This window comes from Nanorana parkeri, unplaced genomic scaffold, assembly GCF_000935625.1.
Source record: "Nanorana parkeri isolate BGI_ZX_2015 unplaced genomic scaffold, ASM93562v1 scaffold28, whole genome shotgun sequence".
Classification (NCBI taxonomy): Eukaryota; Metazoa; Chordata; class Amphibia; order Anura; family Dicroglossidae; genus Nanorana; species Nanorana parkeri.
In genome coordinates this window covers 862,105-878,381 of record NW_017306296.1, presented here as the reverse complement: position 1 = coordinate 878,381, position 16,277 = coordinate 862,105, and the positions used below count along the sequence as shown (strand labels likewise).

The following is a 16,277-nucleotide window of genomic DNA, read 5'->3' as shown; positions in this document are numbered from 1 at the left end:
GGGGGGGTGGGGGGGGGGGGGGCCCTGTCAGTCACAGCTCTCTGTAGGGAGACAATCGGGAAGTGAGCGGATCGGCTGCATGTTTCTGCTTACTTCGCGATCAATAGAGCCGACCTGCGAGAGCTTATTTGTCACAGGTCGGCTCGAACTATAAGGATGAGTGGAAATCCCTCACCTCATAGTTCTCCTTTAAGTTTAAATCAGCTGAATACATTCAAGGTACATCAAAACATAAAGGTGTGCAAAGGAGGACACAGTGAATGTGACATTCACCAAACATGCGCAGAAAGTAAATGAATAGCTGCACTAACCAAACAAAGCACTAGGAAGATACACCTGCAGTGGATGTTTGGTGAATGTCACATTTATTGCTTTATAAATATAGAGTTCTTTCAAAAAGCAGCTGTAGCTTGATCAGAAAACCCTGTCCTTGGCAGCATGCTGTAGAGAAGGACCCTTGTGTGGAAACAGTGTCTCCAGGGGTCAAACACACCCCTTGATGAGTCAGACCTATAGCTCTGCAATCCACAAATCACATGTTTCCTGCTGATTGGAGAGCTCTAGCTCTGAGTCAGCAGGAGACATGTTGAACCTCTGCAGAGAGACCACTGCCTCAACACAGAAAGCAAAGGTCATTCTCTGCAGCTACCTGGTCGGGGTCAGGCTTTTCTACTCAGGATGTGGTTGCTTTCTATAGAAAATAATTGTAAGCCTTTGTAGACTTTGTTTTGCTGCACCTCAGATGTATTTAGCTGATTAAACCTACAAGTTCAGTTGGGCTTTAACTAGCCTTTAGATCATTATATGTAAATATGTTATTAGACTTCTGCTGCCTCAGATTATTGACATTTTGTTGCTGCATTTCATAGTACTGATAAGCAGTCTGCCACATGGAGATGTACATAAAAAAATTCTACATTAAGCCTTCTTTTAATGTGATTGCCAGCCATCATTTGTTACATCTGAGGTCATCTTAACCAAAAATCAATAATAGAATGTGGTCCTAAATTAAATTCTTGCACTGTTTGTTGCCTCTGGCATTAGCAAAAAGGATAATATCAATCCTTATTGTTATTGTCAGTTAATGTGGAATGCCAACCTTTGATGGTTAGGAATATATAACACCAGGCTCTGTCATCAAAGGACACAGGCTTCTTAAAGATTGCTGCCAAAATCGTGGAGATGGACTTTTCAGTCTTAGTTCTTGCTAATCCTAGTTCCCCAGGTGCCCATTCACAGGTTAACTCATGAGCTAAAGGCTTCTGTGTATCATAAGCCAGTGTAGCTGCTGCTAACACTTCAAAGTCACTGGGCAACATGCATTGACAAATAGAAATATATTCTTATTAGGGTCTTGCAAAAGCTGAAGTATAAGGTGACTGTTTTAGTTGCACTTCCCTTAAAGTGAACTTGTAGTGTGTTTCAGCTATAGACAATACTGCCTTTACATGCTCTAATGTCAATGCTACCTGCTAAAAGCAAGAAAAAGACGATGCCATTGTGCCACCAACCAAAAATAAAAATCCCACCATATGTTGGGCAATGTAACATTACATATGTCACTCGCCAATCAGTAGTGACTACAACAAATGGGAAAGGTGAAGTATTCTTCTCTATGGAAAGTTGAGACAAGCATGTAATCTGAGAGTTGATTTTCTCAGCAGAATGGTACTCCTGTAAAACTGCTCTTCTGTCTTTGAATCTCCAGTCAGCTAATTTAAAGATTAGGTTGAGACTGGGTCTAGATTGTGTGTTGGAAATGGAAAAGAGGTAAATTACATTGATCTCTATGCTCCAAATCTAGAGACCCGCATCATCAACTGTGTTGGGCATACCATTGGTGCCCATTGTGCAGCTCTATTGGTAACAAGACGTGTTCGGGGACTCAGGGGACCATTTTTATAACATGTGAATCAGATAGGTGCTGGGACCCCTCCCACTGCCATGTACACATAAACAACACTCACACCTAGCTATTTGCCAGATGTTTTTACTTGGCCAGTAGTTTAATCAAGGGCCTACAAATTGGTTCTTCACAGGGACACCTTAATGACTCTGTCCATCATTGATCTTCAAAGTTGTAGTTTATAGGACCTGTGCTTCCCTGCCTGTAGTTCTGACAACCTCATAGGTAGTTCTTGGGCCCTTTATATGAGAATGCCTATCTTTAAATAATTCAGCCAGGTGAATATCAGTACAGTTTCATTCAATTTGTTTTACAACAGCCCAAAAGTGGTATTGGGTTCATGTGCAGTGAGAGTTTTATTGCATGTTTAGATCTGTAAAAATATTCCAGTAGGTAGAGATTCTAATAACTAAAACATGTAAATATGACAAATCCACCTTGGTCATACACATATATTACACATAAATATATTTTGTATTTGAACAACAGTGATCTTTCAAGAACTTTAAATGCACACAGGAGTATCCAACATGATCCTGAGCAGACATGTAGGCCATCTAAAATGTAATTATTTTCTTGGAGAAATGAAAGCTGTCAGATGAAAGTCCAATTTATTACATCGATGTCAGTTTTGATACTTACTTTTTTTAAGGATTTCCTTACATTCTGGGTCAATGGGCGGTGCATTAGGTTTAGCTAAAGCATTGGACAGGACTTCTACGATACATCGTGTTACCTAAAGGGACAGAAAGAAACAGTTCAAGAACAATAATGAGTAGACATTCAGGTACATTTCATAAACAAAGAATCTGCACATAATTATTGTTTTAAATAACATCAGTGCCAATTGCAAGAAAAAAAAACCAAGGGGAAAATGAAGTAATTTATAACAGCCCATAATAAATCATAATCATTAGTCTACCCAAACACAGTAAACTGTGAGATTGGGTACACGGTGATGTTTTTTCTCCAACTTTCAGCATCACTGATATTTTCCCGTGTTTGGCACAAAGCTATGTGTTCAGACACCGATTGTTGTATTATGAACAAAGCTTTCAATGCCCATGGACTGCAATCCACCGAGTCAGGAGGAAGATCAGCCATGTGCTGGCTCCCCAGTCCGGATATTTATACTATAGAAGCCATATTGGGATAACATCTACTTGATATTTGTTATTAAAAATGCACATGCTTAACTGAGGAACAATAAATACTGTATATTTTTCATCTTATTTAGATGTATAGGTTTTATCTTTATCTGACATCAGCTTAAATGCCTCTTTTAACTGCCTCACCTCCCATACTGGGGGGCACAAGCATGATGGGCACTTGATGTGTATCAAATAAAAATATAGTGGGTCTATGGTGAAAAGGATTTATGATGTGTGTGCCAGAAACTGGAAAATTGCAAATTGCAATTGGTCACAAGAATGGGGCAGTTTTTGTTCCCTATAAACTAATAGTAACATAGTAGATAAGACTAAAAAAGACAAGGGTCAATCCCGTACCTTCACTACACTACAGCATAGATATATATCACAGGTCTCGGCCTGGTCTGACCATCTGCACACCAGTACTTTTTGTTAACATGTCTACCGAAACACTTACATTCTTTAATGTTCACCGCTGCAGCTCCAGGTCCCACAGCATAGGGTACAGAATTGTGCCTCCTGTGCACATCGCACTACTCACAGCGCAGGCTCAAGCTGCAGTCAATCACTCACTTGGAGGAGAGAGGAGGGGAAAAGGGGAGGGGCTTGGGCAGGAACTGTCTGCACAGTAGAGAATCCTGTGTATCGGCAGCCAGGAGCGTGCAAGCAAAGGTGGCTCCATGTCACCCTGTAAGGTCATGTTGCCACCTGATAACAGGACCCAGGAAAAGCGGCATATATAGATGAAGAATTAAAAGCAAAGTAATGCTTAGAAAGGAAAACTGACACGCACAAATGGTAGGTGCTGAGGTCTGGAGCACTATATGATTTTTTTTTAACAGGGTATAATATCACTTTAGGGTAAAAATCGCCTAGGCTTTAGTACTACTTTAAGCTCAAGGTGTACTGGAAAAGTGGAGATGTGTATATGAATTCAGCTCCCCTAGTGTTGGTTTTAACATCAGGTCATTTATGCATTTTTAATGCTCAGTTCAAATTGTCCATGTTTGTGACAGAGCTCTTACAGTAGTTATGTTTAGCCTGCAGAGAGCTGTAAGAACCTTGAAGTGTAATATGCCTGAGGAAGCTTTTAGCTTCATAGTTCTGACACCCAAACATTCCACAATGCAATGTACTTTTTCACTCTGGAACAATGAAAAATCGTGAACGTTCTGACTTTGAAGCTTGATTTTCATAAAGGGCACACCTTTCTAGTGCCAAGAGCCATTCACCTATGACTACTGCACAAGAAAAATGGCATATTGGAGACATGTGCAGTTAATGTTTAGTGCGTGCTTTTAAGTTCTTGCATCAGTTCATCACTTCTATGAAATGATTTCATGTAGTGATCTGTAAGCCAATCTATACCCCCTGCAATAAATAATAACTAAATTAGGATTCACATCAGAGCTGTATTGTTTATACATCCACTCAGTATATGGCTTTGTGCATAACTCTTCTGTGGTTTATTATCCTTAGCAGGAAACTTCCTGGACTGTGAACATGACAGGAGGGTAGCAATATGCTGTGTGCCCCTGGTAGACTAGGGAAAGAACAGGAGGGCAGCAATATACTATGTGTCTCTGGTAGACTATGGTCAGAACAGGAGGGCAGCAATATGCTGTGTGTCTCTGGTAGACTAGGGAAAGAACAGGAGGGCAGCTACACACTATCTGCCCCTAGTGGATTATGAACAGAACAAAGTGTCAGCTGTGTGTGTTCCCCTGGTGGACTACGGACAGAACGCAAGGGCATCTACACACTGTGTGGCCCTCGTGGTCTATGGAAAGAACAGGAGGGTAGGGGCACACTATGTGCCCCTAGTGGACTATTGAAATAACAGAAGGACATCTACATGCTGTGTGCCCCTGGTGAAATATGGACAGAAGAGATTGGCAGCTACAAACTGTGTGCTCCTGGTTGACTATGGAAATAACAGAAGGTCATCTACATGCTGTGTGCTCCTGGTGGACTATGGACAGAAGAGATGGGCAGCTACACAATGTGTGCTCCTGGTGGACTATTGACAAAACAGGAGTGCAGCTACACACTGTGTGCTCCTGGTGAACTAGGGAACTAACAGAAGGGCATCTACATGCTGTGTGACCCTGGTGGAATATGGACAGAAGAGATAAGCAGCTACAAACTGTGTGCTCCTGGTAGACTATGGAAATAACAGAAAGTCATCTACGTGCTGTGTGCCCTGGTGGACTATGGATAGATGAGATGGGCAGCTACACACTGTGTGCCCCTGGTGGACTATGGAATAACAGAAGGTCGTCTACATGTTGTGTGCCCCTGGTGGACTATGGATAGAAGAGATGGGCAGCTACACACTGTGTGCCCTGGTGGACTATGGAATAACAGAAGGACGTCTACATGCTGTGTGCCCCTGGTGGACTATGGATAGAAGAGATGGGCAGCTACACGCTGTGTGCCCCTGGTGGACTATGGATAGAAGAGATGGGCAACTACATACTGTGTCCCTAGTGTTGGTTTTAACATCAGGTCATTTATGCATTTTTAATGCTCAGTTCAAATTGTCCATGTTTGTGACAGAGCTCTTACAGTAGTTATGTTTAGCCTGCAGAGAGCTGTAAGAACCTTGAAGTGTAATATGCCTGAGGAAGCTTTTAGCTTCATAGTTCTGACACCCAAACATTCCACAATGCAATGTACTTTTTCACTCTGGAACAATGAAAAATCGTGAACGTTCTGACTTTGAAGCTTGATTTTCATAAAGGGCACACCTTTCTAGTGCCAAGAGCCATTCACCTATGACTACTGCACAAGAAAAATGGCATATTGGAGACATGTGCAGTTAATGTTTAGTGCGTGCTTTTAAGTTCTTGCATCAGTTCATCACTTCTATGAAATGATTTCATGTAGTGATCTGTAAGCCAATCTATACCCCCTGCAATAAATAATAACTAAATTAGGATTCACATCAGAGCTGTATTGTTTATACATCCACTCAGTATATGGCTTTGTGCATAACTCTTCTGTGGTTTATTATCCTTAGCAGGAAACTTCCTGGACTGTGAACATGACAGGAGGGTAGCAATATGCTGTGTGCCCCTGGTAGACTAGGGAAAGAACAGGAGGGCAGCAATATACTATGTGTCTCTGGTAGACTATGGTCAGAACAGGAGGGCAGCAATATGCTGTGTGTCTCTGGTAGACTAGGGAAAGAACAGGAGGGCAGCTACACACTATCTGCCCCTAGTGGATTATGAACAGAACAAAGTGTCAGCTGTGTGTGTTCCCCTGGTGGACTACGGACAGAACGCAAGGGCATCTACACACTGTGTGGCCCTCGTGGTCTATGGAAAGAACAGGAGGGTAGGGGCACACTATGTGCCCCTAGTGGACTATTGAAATAACAGAAGGACATCTACATGCTGTGTGCCCCTGGTGAAATATGGACAGAAGAGATTGGCAGCTACAAACTGTGTGCTCCTGGTTGACTATGGAAATAACAGAAGGTCATCTACATGCTGTGTGCTCCTGGTGGACTATGGACAGAAGAGATGGGCAGCTACACAATGTGTGCTCCTGGTGGACTATTGACAAAACAGGAGGGCAGCTACACACTGTGTGCTCCTGGTGAACTAGGGAACTAACAGAAGGGCATCTACATGCTGTGTGACCCTGGTGGAATATGGACAGAAGAGATAAGCAGCTACAAACTGTGTGCTCCTGGTAGACTATGGAAATAACAGAAAGTCATCTACGTGCTGTGTGCCCTGGTGGACTATGGATAGATGAGATGGGCAGCTACACACTGTGTGCCCCTGGTGGACTATGGAATAACAGAAGGTCGTCTACATGCTGTGTGCCCCTGGTGGACTATGGATAGAAGAGATGGGCAGCTACACACTGTGTGCCCTGGTGGACTATGGAATAACAGAAGGACGTCTACATGCTGTGTGCCCCTGGTGGACTATGGATAGAAGAGATGGGCAGCTACACGCTGTGTGCCCCTGGTGGACTATGGATAGAAGAGATGGGCAACTACATACTGTGTGCCCCTGGTGAACTATGGACACAACAGGAGGGCAGCAACAAACTGCGTGCCCTTGGTGGACTATGGATAGAAGAGATGGGCAGCTACACACTGTGTGCCCCTGGTGGACTATGGAATAACAGAAGGTTGTCTACATGCTGTGTGCCCCTGGTGGACTATGTATAGAAGAGATGGGCAGCTACACACTGTGTGCTCCTGTTGGACTATGGACACAACTGAAGGGCAGCCACAAACCGCGTGCCCTGATAGCTAAAAATGTTTTAACTTTGAGCCTAACTTGCTATTTTAGCTGGAAATCCATTGCATTTGGGAAGATGAAGCAAATGCTACACTAAGTCTCTGGTGTAACACTGGAGAACGCAGTTATACCACTTATATTAATTTCTCATCTCTCATACTCTGACACATTACAGATTTCATGCATTTCTGTCTCAGTTTTATACTTTTAATTAAAATACAATTTTCCATGCTGATTTCCAGATATGAACATCTGCCATCTGGAGAGGAATATACATTTAAATTATTGTCAGTTCTATTAACCCCATACCACTACAACACTACATTCATTCTAAAAGAAAAGTATTTGTGGCTCATACCAAAAAAATAAATAGCTTAGCAGTAGTGGTGCAATTTAAACAATTCAATACCCCAGAAAACTGACAGTGGTGACTAACATCTGTTTCAATGAACTATAACCTATTGCAAACATGCTTCAGCCCTGTGATCAATCTTCAAGATATTGCAGTAAAACAATAAAGACCAACCAGTTAAACTGTGCCCCAAATTTAGCCATGGTTCCTAACAATTATATCTCTGTGGTCTTAAAATTCTTACTGTTCGAACAAACTAGAGCCTAATGAGAAATTGATATCTCCTTCATTCTAAGCCAGCAATGAGACCTAACATAACACATGGATAAGCACAATGATTCTACTGCACAATAGTCATGTCTGAAACTATATCCTCTCCTAACTGCTATGTATATGTGGATAAAATGTACCATGATCTCTCCATGTCAACCAACGTTGGGCAGTGGATCTACCATGGAAAGAGGAAACCCGGTAAGAGAAGCACAAGGTATAATTACAGTATAATCAGTTATCACTTCATTTTTTGTTTTAGGAACCTTATAGGTTTCTAAAGGGGAATCATACAATCATTGCTGTAAACATGCACCCCAGAAATCACTTATAATGCTATTAGAGAAGTATGGTGGCGTAGTGGTAAGCATTCTTGCTCTGCAGTACTAGTGTCCTGAATTTAATTCCTGATACTTACACTATCATAGTCATGGTGTTTGCCAGTCCTCACTGTGTTGTATGTGTTGTTCACTGGTTTTCTGCTATAACCAATTAACATACTGAAATTAACTTACCTGAAATTCTACCCAGAACATACCGTGTATGTGGTAGGCTATAGGCACTTTGGTTGGGTGATATGCTGACAAGAACATTTATAAATCAAGTGAATAGAATCACTTTGTCAGACAACCTGTGAAATACAAAGATGTGCTTGCTTTACTACTTCATGCCAGCAACCAATCAGAAATAGAAGGCAAGAGTACAGAGGCGCACCGGCATAGTGTAGAACCGAAGGGCTTCTGTAATTTTGTCTTTTAGATCTTGAGAGTGCCCTCCCTCTATGTTATTTAGGAGTTGCAAGGTTGGATGTTGTGGCATTATTAGGCTAACCCTGTGGCAACATTTTTATTTTCCTGCACAGCTGGACACACAATATACAGCTTGGAACGGACTATTTGTAATTTATATTACTACCTATGCATTACTTGGTATCCGTATTTGTGGAGTTTCTATTTTGTTTACCATTCAGAAATAAGTTGTCTTTAGTTTTCTGAAGCTGATAAAGGTTGATTTCAGATATTTAAACTGTAAAATACTGTAAACCTCTTGTTACGTTAAAATTCCCTCTCTCCGTGCCAAGCAGACCTAATCCCGAAGCCCTTCACCATCATTATTATTATTATACAGGATTTATATAGTGCCAACAGTTTGTGCAGCTCTTTACAATATAAGGAGGGCATTACATTTACAATACAAGACCAGGAGGGGGCGTGGCCGCGATGTGAGCCTGAGTGCACGTGTCCTGTGAAGCTCCGTTGCCTCCGCTCGTGACATCCTGTTCTTCTCCTGCCTACCGCTCTATCTGGCAGCACCTGACCCTCTCTCCTGTGCGGGACTTACCGGGGAGCAGATCTATGTCCGCCAAGTCCCGCAGACGTGCCGCTTCACAAAGGAAATCCACCCGGAACGCAAAGGGTAAGGGGAAGGCCGGCGCCATCTTGGATTCCCCTGTGCTCGTTCCTGGGCCTCTCCTGCCGCTGCTGGACATGTAGGGAGCCGGCGTGGAGGGGGTGAGTGGTGAGCAGTCCTGGATCTCTAACTCGGGGGGCACATCCACTGACTCTCATTGGTCGCACCAATCTCATCAAAATGAAGGTGCTCCCTGTTTTGCTGTATTTCTTGCGCAATACCCCTACAGGTATCCCTAATGCTTTTTTTAGGCAGATGCATGGTCTCTTCTCCACCTGTGTATAGAACTCCAGCACTCCACTTCCTTAGTATGTGTAGGTTGTACCTGTTAGTAACTAAGTATGCGCCCCTACTGTTGTAGGAGGAATGTTGTAATGGTTGTAATGTATTTGCATGCAAAAATTGAATAAACAGAATTTTTCAAAAAAAAACAAAACAATACAATGCTGTGGTGTCAGTTGCCCTGCCCATGAGAGTTTACCATCTAAAAGGGAGCGGCCAGTGATACCATAGGCAACTGACACCACAGCATTGTGTTTTCTTGAGCCATTGTCAGACATACCTAAGCGAAACAACCACCAAACCATTTCTACAACGGTAGATCTATTATAAAGGTTGGTTGTAAAACCAATACGTGGCCAGTGACTGGCTGCAGGGCCGTGTGGTGTGAATAATTGCTGAACTGTGGATGGTTTATGGCTGCAGTTTAAAAATGGTTTCTTGTTAATTAGAAGTCAGAACACATCTTCAATTGCCATTTTAGCTTGCTATTACAAATAAAGATTTTACATTTCTCACACAGTCTGTTAATGTGTACAGTATTGCACTGAAAAGATGAATTACATTTAGTCAGGTATGTCCCTTGATAATTTTTGCTCCATCCGCTATAAAATGCAATCCGAAAATAGGGTGAGGGTTCAATTGATTTTATTGTGGATTTGTTGCCACAGGCTGTTCAGTCATACACGTTAAGGGTCTGCTGCTAATAGAACTCCAGTTCCTTTTCTTCTACTGCAGGGGACTTCAGGTTTTGTACAGATACAATTATGTTCCTGTCAAGAGCAATTGATTTATAATTGGATGTGTAGATTGGATAATTTGGATGGTTAAATATGCCTGCCAGCAGATGGAAACACATATAACATACCCAGTGAGATTTTCTATTGTGGCAGGTTGAATGGCCATCACCTGGTTAAAAGACATTTGGATTTGCCTGTTGTTTTCATGTTCGCAAAATTACATTTTGGCACCCAATCCCGTGGTTTTTTTCTCAAAGTAACTTGAAATATGAAAATCAGCACAGAAGGGATAGTATGAAAGAAAAGAGCTTCACAACAAGCCCTCGCTGATCTCTGAAGTTACAGACACTCTGGAGTGACTAATGTCACAGCAAAAGCACTGAAATGATAGCTCCTCTGCCCTTATTTTCTCTTAGGCTACATTCAAATGAAGTGATGCCATGTTTGGTCATTTTTTGCTGTTTTTTTGTGGGTTTGTACATGCAATTTTTGTGTCTTTTTCACATGTTTTCCATTGAGTGTCTTTGTTTTAGCCAATGGAAACCTAGTTACTTACTAGGAGGAGGAGAGATTGTTATGTGTAAAATCACTAAACAAAATACACGTTATGTGCATTGTTTGGTGCCCCCATTTATGTCTATTGGGGCTCCTGTACTTTTTCTGAGCATTTAGGGACAGCGCATCGCTCAGACGTGAACAGGCACAAAAGAGTACCATGGAAATCTAAGCGTTGAGTGTTGAACTGCTTCTGGAAACATGTATCAACTCGCTCAGTTGTGATAAGAGGCTTACAGGAAAAAGATGGCAGTCTGTCATCCTTCTAATGTAAACAAACAGTAGGCGCTTGTAAGCTGTTAGAAACCAACTGAAACCCGACTTCAGAGTCTCCATTGTGATATTTTATGATCAAATTCTTCACAGTACCTGCAGCTGTAGAGGCCACTCAGGCCAGTGAGGACTTGTTTTAAAGATTCTACTGCTTGTTAGGCGGTATTAAACCATTTGCACTCAATCCAAAACTAGAAAAAAAAAGGTTGTGCATGGCGTTCTTCTTTAGGCACATTCTGGTCTTGCCTTCTTAGTCTACTTCCTTTGTGATTCCCAATAAATTCAGAGTATACTGTAATTATGAAAGGAGCAACACTTCTGGTGGCTTTTAATGAATTATAGGGTCAAAGTTTGAATGTTTGTACAGAGCAGATAATAGGGTAATTGTATCTGTTTGTGTTCTTATATATTAGGAAATACTTTGTAAAGTGTATCTCTCTTTCTCCCTTTCACTCTTTCTCTCTTTCACATTCTCCATCTTTTTTCTCTCACCTTCTCCCCTGTCTTTCTCTCTCTCTCTCTCTCTCTCACCTTCTCCTCCATCTGTCTCTCTCTCTCTCTCTCACCTACTCCCCTGTCTTTCTCTCTCACTTTATCTGTCTGTCTCTCTCTCTGTCTTCATCTGTCTTTCTCTCTGACCTTATTTCTTATTTGCCCATCTCTCTCAGTCTTTCTCTTTCTCTATTTGTATAGCTTTCTCTCTCTGACGCATACACCTACTCTCTCCTCCTCGTCTGTCTTTCTCTCTCTCTATGTACCCCTCCTTTTCTCTGTCCCTTTTTCCTCTCCCTTTTTACTTCCCCTCTCTCGCCTATTCTCTCTCTCTCTCTTTCATTCTCTATCTCTGTCTTTCTCTCTCTCTCTCTCTCTCTCTCCAGTGACTCATCCAGCCCCAGTGACTTCTGAACCTTAGGAAGACAGAATACAATTATATGACAGTAATTGGGTCCATTTGTCATCAACATTTTAATTAACTACAGCCTTAGATGTGTAAAGGAAACCTGTGCGCAGCGCGTACAGCAACCATACCATTATATACAATCCTCAATTATTTTCTCAAAGATTTCATTTTCCTTCCTGGGGATACATTTTCTTATCTTAATTTGAAACACAATACTGCGGCAAATCAAGAGAATTTCTGAGACTTTGAAATAACATGTATAAAAATGTGTGCTAATTCAGGAATGCTGTGAAAGAAGCGATGGTGGGGTACAAAGAGCAGAAACCTCTAGCAACCAGTCATAGTTCATGTTACTGTAATGTGAACATTGATTATGATGAGCTGTTAGTGAGTCACTGCACTTTACACATGACTCATTGCTTGATTAAATGAATCTGATTATGCGTTAGATTTGCATAACCGGTAGATACAAGCTGTTGTGTTAAGATGGTATTGAAATGTGTGCAAATAAAGAACTGTCCATTACTGGCTCTGCAGAGATTCCTATTTGGAACACATGCAAATGCACGTAAATGCGGCTAAACCTGCAGGTGCATCTAAACGCAGGAGAAAGTGATCTAGAAGCATCTAGCTCCTCAATCAGCAAAGTTCATGATCCCTGCTGATTGCAGAGCTCTGCTTCTGACTCAGAAGGGGAAAAGCTGAACCTTTGCAGAGAGACAACTGCTTCCACACAAAGATCAAGGATCCTTCTCTACAGCATGCTGGAAGGGGACAGGCTTTTCTGCTTAGGCTGTGTCTGCTAAAGATAAAGTACTGTAAGACTTTGAACACTTTTTGTTCTGATATACATGAAATATATTTAGCTGATGGAAACTAAAAATTCAGCTGGGTCTCAGGTGACAGGGTCAGTTGAAAAATAAAAACATCTGATCATTGGCCTAACGTTTATTTCATTGCATCTCAGAGGTTTTGTTTCTGTGTGATAACAGTAATAGCACAAACAAGCAATAAACTGTTGTGTTAGAAGTCTATTTAAGGTTCTACAAGGGAAAACAGAATTGACAATACTTCACTCTGACATGTATTGGACCACGTTCACTAAGCTACACAGCACATTAATTCATCTGACAGCCTGAGACCTAATTGAGGAGATGATTCAGGTAATAACAGGCAATATATTGTCAGTGTGTACTTAGGAGCCAAAATATTCCCATCCAAGGTTAGCTACACATCATGTGTATTACTGAGCTGTCCAAACAGTAATAACTTACAATAAGTCTCAATAGGATATTGCTCTGACTTGGCAGATAGGGAAACGTCAATTCACAAAGAAGGAAATTAACATTTCCGAGTTCTCACCAGCAGAGCTGTATTAACCATAAAGCCGGTGTTGGCCACGGACTATAGCAGTGGGGTAAGGCGGTGGGTGGCAGTGGCAAGCCTTAAAACTCACAACCGGTCATAGCCTTTCCTTTATATTGTTTCCTTCTTCTGACCACTATGTAGCTACATTCAGCAAGAGACTCACAGTATAAGGGGAAGGGGGGATGCTGAGTCAGAAAGCTCTTTGTAATTCAGATAATATCAAACCATGTCATCTTTATTTTGTTTGGTGGTCTTTAAAGTGCCCCCAACACCACATTCTGTCAGTAGTTTTTTTTTACTAAAACAAGAGCTTTACAAAGATCCACTTCATTCGGGTGTGCAAAGGACAGCAGGATGTCTAATTACAGTCTAATAATTCAACAAATGCTTATGAAACTGTGTGTGTTAACCTAAGTAGTGTTAACATGTGTTGTCATCCATTTCACACACTTTGCATTTATAAAAGACCACATTTTGAAGGGGGAAATACAGGTCAGTTCAACAAAAATGCGTAATGTGGGACTTTCTGCTAATGCACCTCAACACAACCCATTACTGCTGAAAGAATGAATTTTCTATTCTCCATGTATTATGCCTGTGTTGGGAAATTCGGCAAAATGCATCAGGAAATCTGCGGCGAGAACTAGTCCTCAGTCACACATTTCATATGCCTATAAAAAATGTATGCTTGTTATAAATAATATCTAAAGAAAAATAACCCTGCAGCCACATTGCAAAATTCAATAGGTTGTACTACTCCAATAAAGCTTTATGCATATTGTAGGTTCAAAACAATTACGTTAAAGGAGGAGTCCAGGCAAAACGTAACTCAGTAGTAACTATATACAGCCAAAAGCTGTGCAAACTAAACTTTGATTTTTAGATGCACTGTTTGGAAGAAAAGATAATGGTTCCATCAAGTTTTGGGATGACCACCAAAGAAGGGCACGTTGACCACCAATGTAATGGGGCACACTGAACACCACTGCAAGGTGCATACTGACCACCAATATAAGGGGGCACACTGACCACCAATGTAAGGGGAACACTGACCTTCAATGTAAGGGGCACGCTAGCCACCAATGCAAGGGTGCACACTGACCACAAATGTTAGGGGGCGCATTGACCACCAACATAAGGGAACACTTACTGCTGAACCCTGCAAATAGTGCTGTCTAATTACATAATCCTGACCCCTGTTACATAGACCTGACTGCTGCACTCTATACACTATATAACCCTGATCACTGACCTTAATATGCTATGTTGTATGCTACATACTCCTGACTAATACACTTTATATGCTACGTTGTGCCATACATAGTCCTGATCATTGTATTCTACAGTATATGCTATGTTGTATTTGACATAGTCCTGACCTGTCCACACTATGCACCATGTTGAAGCCATCATTAGGCACAGGGGCCAGAAAGTTCTGCTGAAATCGGAGGCTTCCCAGCCAGGCATGTGTTCAGCCTGAAGAACTTTACTTGTAATGAATTATTGCAATCTGCATATGGTTCTCTTATTTGGTAAAGGAACACTGTTGTAAGATAAATATGGAGGGTGCCATTGCTGCTCTCCTTCTGGCAATTCTATTTGTCTGTCTGTCTCTGGCTTTGCTAGATTGAGTAACTCACCTGAAACAAGCTTGCAGCAACCAACATTAGCCTGAACCAGATCTTCTGTTCTGCATACACGTTGCAGGTCAGTGACTCAGAAAGCACTGAACACAATAGATCAGAATATCAGCCAGGCAACTAACTTTTTTGGAAGGAGAGGCTGGTAATGGCAGCCTCTATATTTACTAAGTAATTAGATTTCCTTTAAATGATATAACTTATAGCTTAAACATTTCTATAAGCTAAACACTGACAAACTGCAAAGAAATGCATACTATATAAACTAAAACACTGTAGAACGTGTTAGCACCACATATGAATGAATACAATAAAACATGATTATATAGTAACAGCACAAGAAGCCTTAACTTTCCACAATGTCTCTCTTTTTCAGACAACAGCCGTGTTATTGGGATCTTTTCTCTCTAATATTTAGCTGCCTCCCCCTAAGCGTAACATCACAATATCAGCATGACAAATATATAGAAAAGTATGATTACATACCATTTCTTCCTGTCTGCTTCCTTTATCAAACGGGGCCGCATTAACTGTATTGGAAAAAAAAATCATTTGTTACACAGTATATATTATTGTAATAAAATTATATCAACATAATTTTTTAACACGTTATTTTTAATCTGAACCAGCGTTTGGGCAAGATCTGGATTTTAAAAACAAATCATAATAGCAAAAGTCCAGAGAAGTAATGTGTATGATGCCAGAGAAGGGTCTATCCTGTCTATAAAAAATATTATTATTATATCATTATACAGGATTTATATAATGTCAACAGTTTGCGCAGTGCTTTACAATATAAAGGAAGACATTACAGTTACAATACAATTCATGACAAGATGGTGAGGAGAGCCCTGCCAGTGAAGGCTTACAATCTAATAGGAAGGGGCAAGTGACACAAAAGGTGGTAGCCGGGATGGGGATGAGTTGTTTTAGAGAGTAATTGTTTATCAGTTAGGTGGAGGCTTTCCTGAAGAGATGAGTTTTCAGGGATCGCCTAAAGGCAGACAGAGTAGAAGATAGCCAGAGAAGTTGTGATAGAGAGTTCCAGAGGATGGGAGAGGCTCTTGAGAAGTCCTGGAGGAGAGCATAGGAGGAGGTGATGAGGGAGCTATAGAGCAGGAGATTTTGGGAGGAGCAGAGGGGACGGTTAGGGTAATACTTTGAGAC

The 16,277-nt window shown here is 41.3% G+C and overlaps 1 protein-coding gene across 1 annotated transcript in view; it reads right to left on the bottom strand.

Moving 5' to 3' along the window:
• The window catches only part of CHGB (chromogranin B), a 30,596-nt gene extending 14,948 nt beyond the window's left edge, over positions 1-15,648 (bottom strand). Inside the window, exons 1-2 of the mRNA XM_018566804.1 lie at positions 15,597-15,648; positions 2,549-2,642 (exon numbers count right to left, since the gene is read on the bottom strand). Coding sequence (XP_018422306.1) covers positions 2,549-2,642; positions 15,597-15,599 — 97 coding nt within the window. The 5' untranslated portion in view covers positions 15,600-15,648. The remainder of the gene's footprint in view (positions 1-2,548; positions 2,643-15,596) is intronic.
• Between the last annotated feature and the right edge of the window lie 629 nt (positions 15,649-16,277).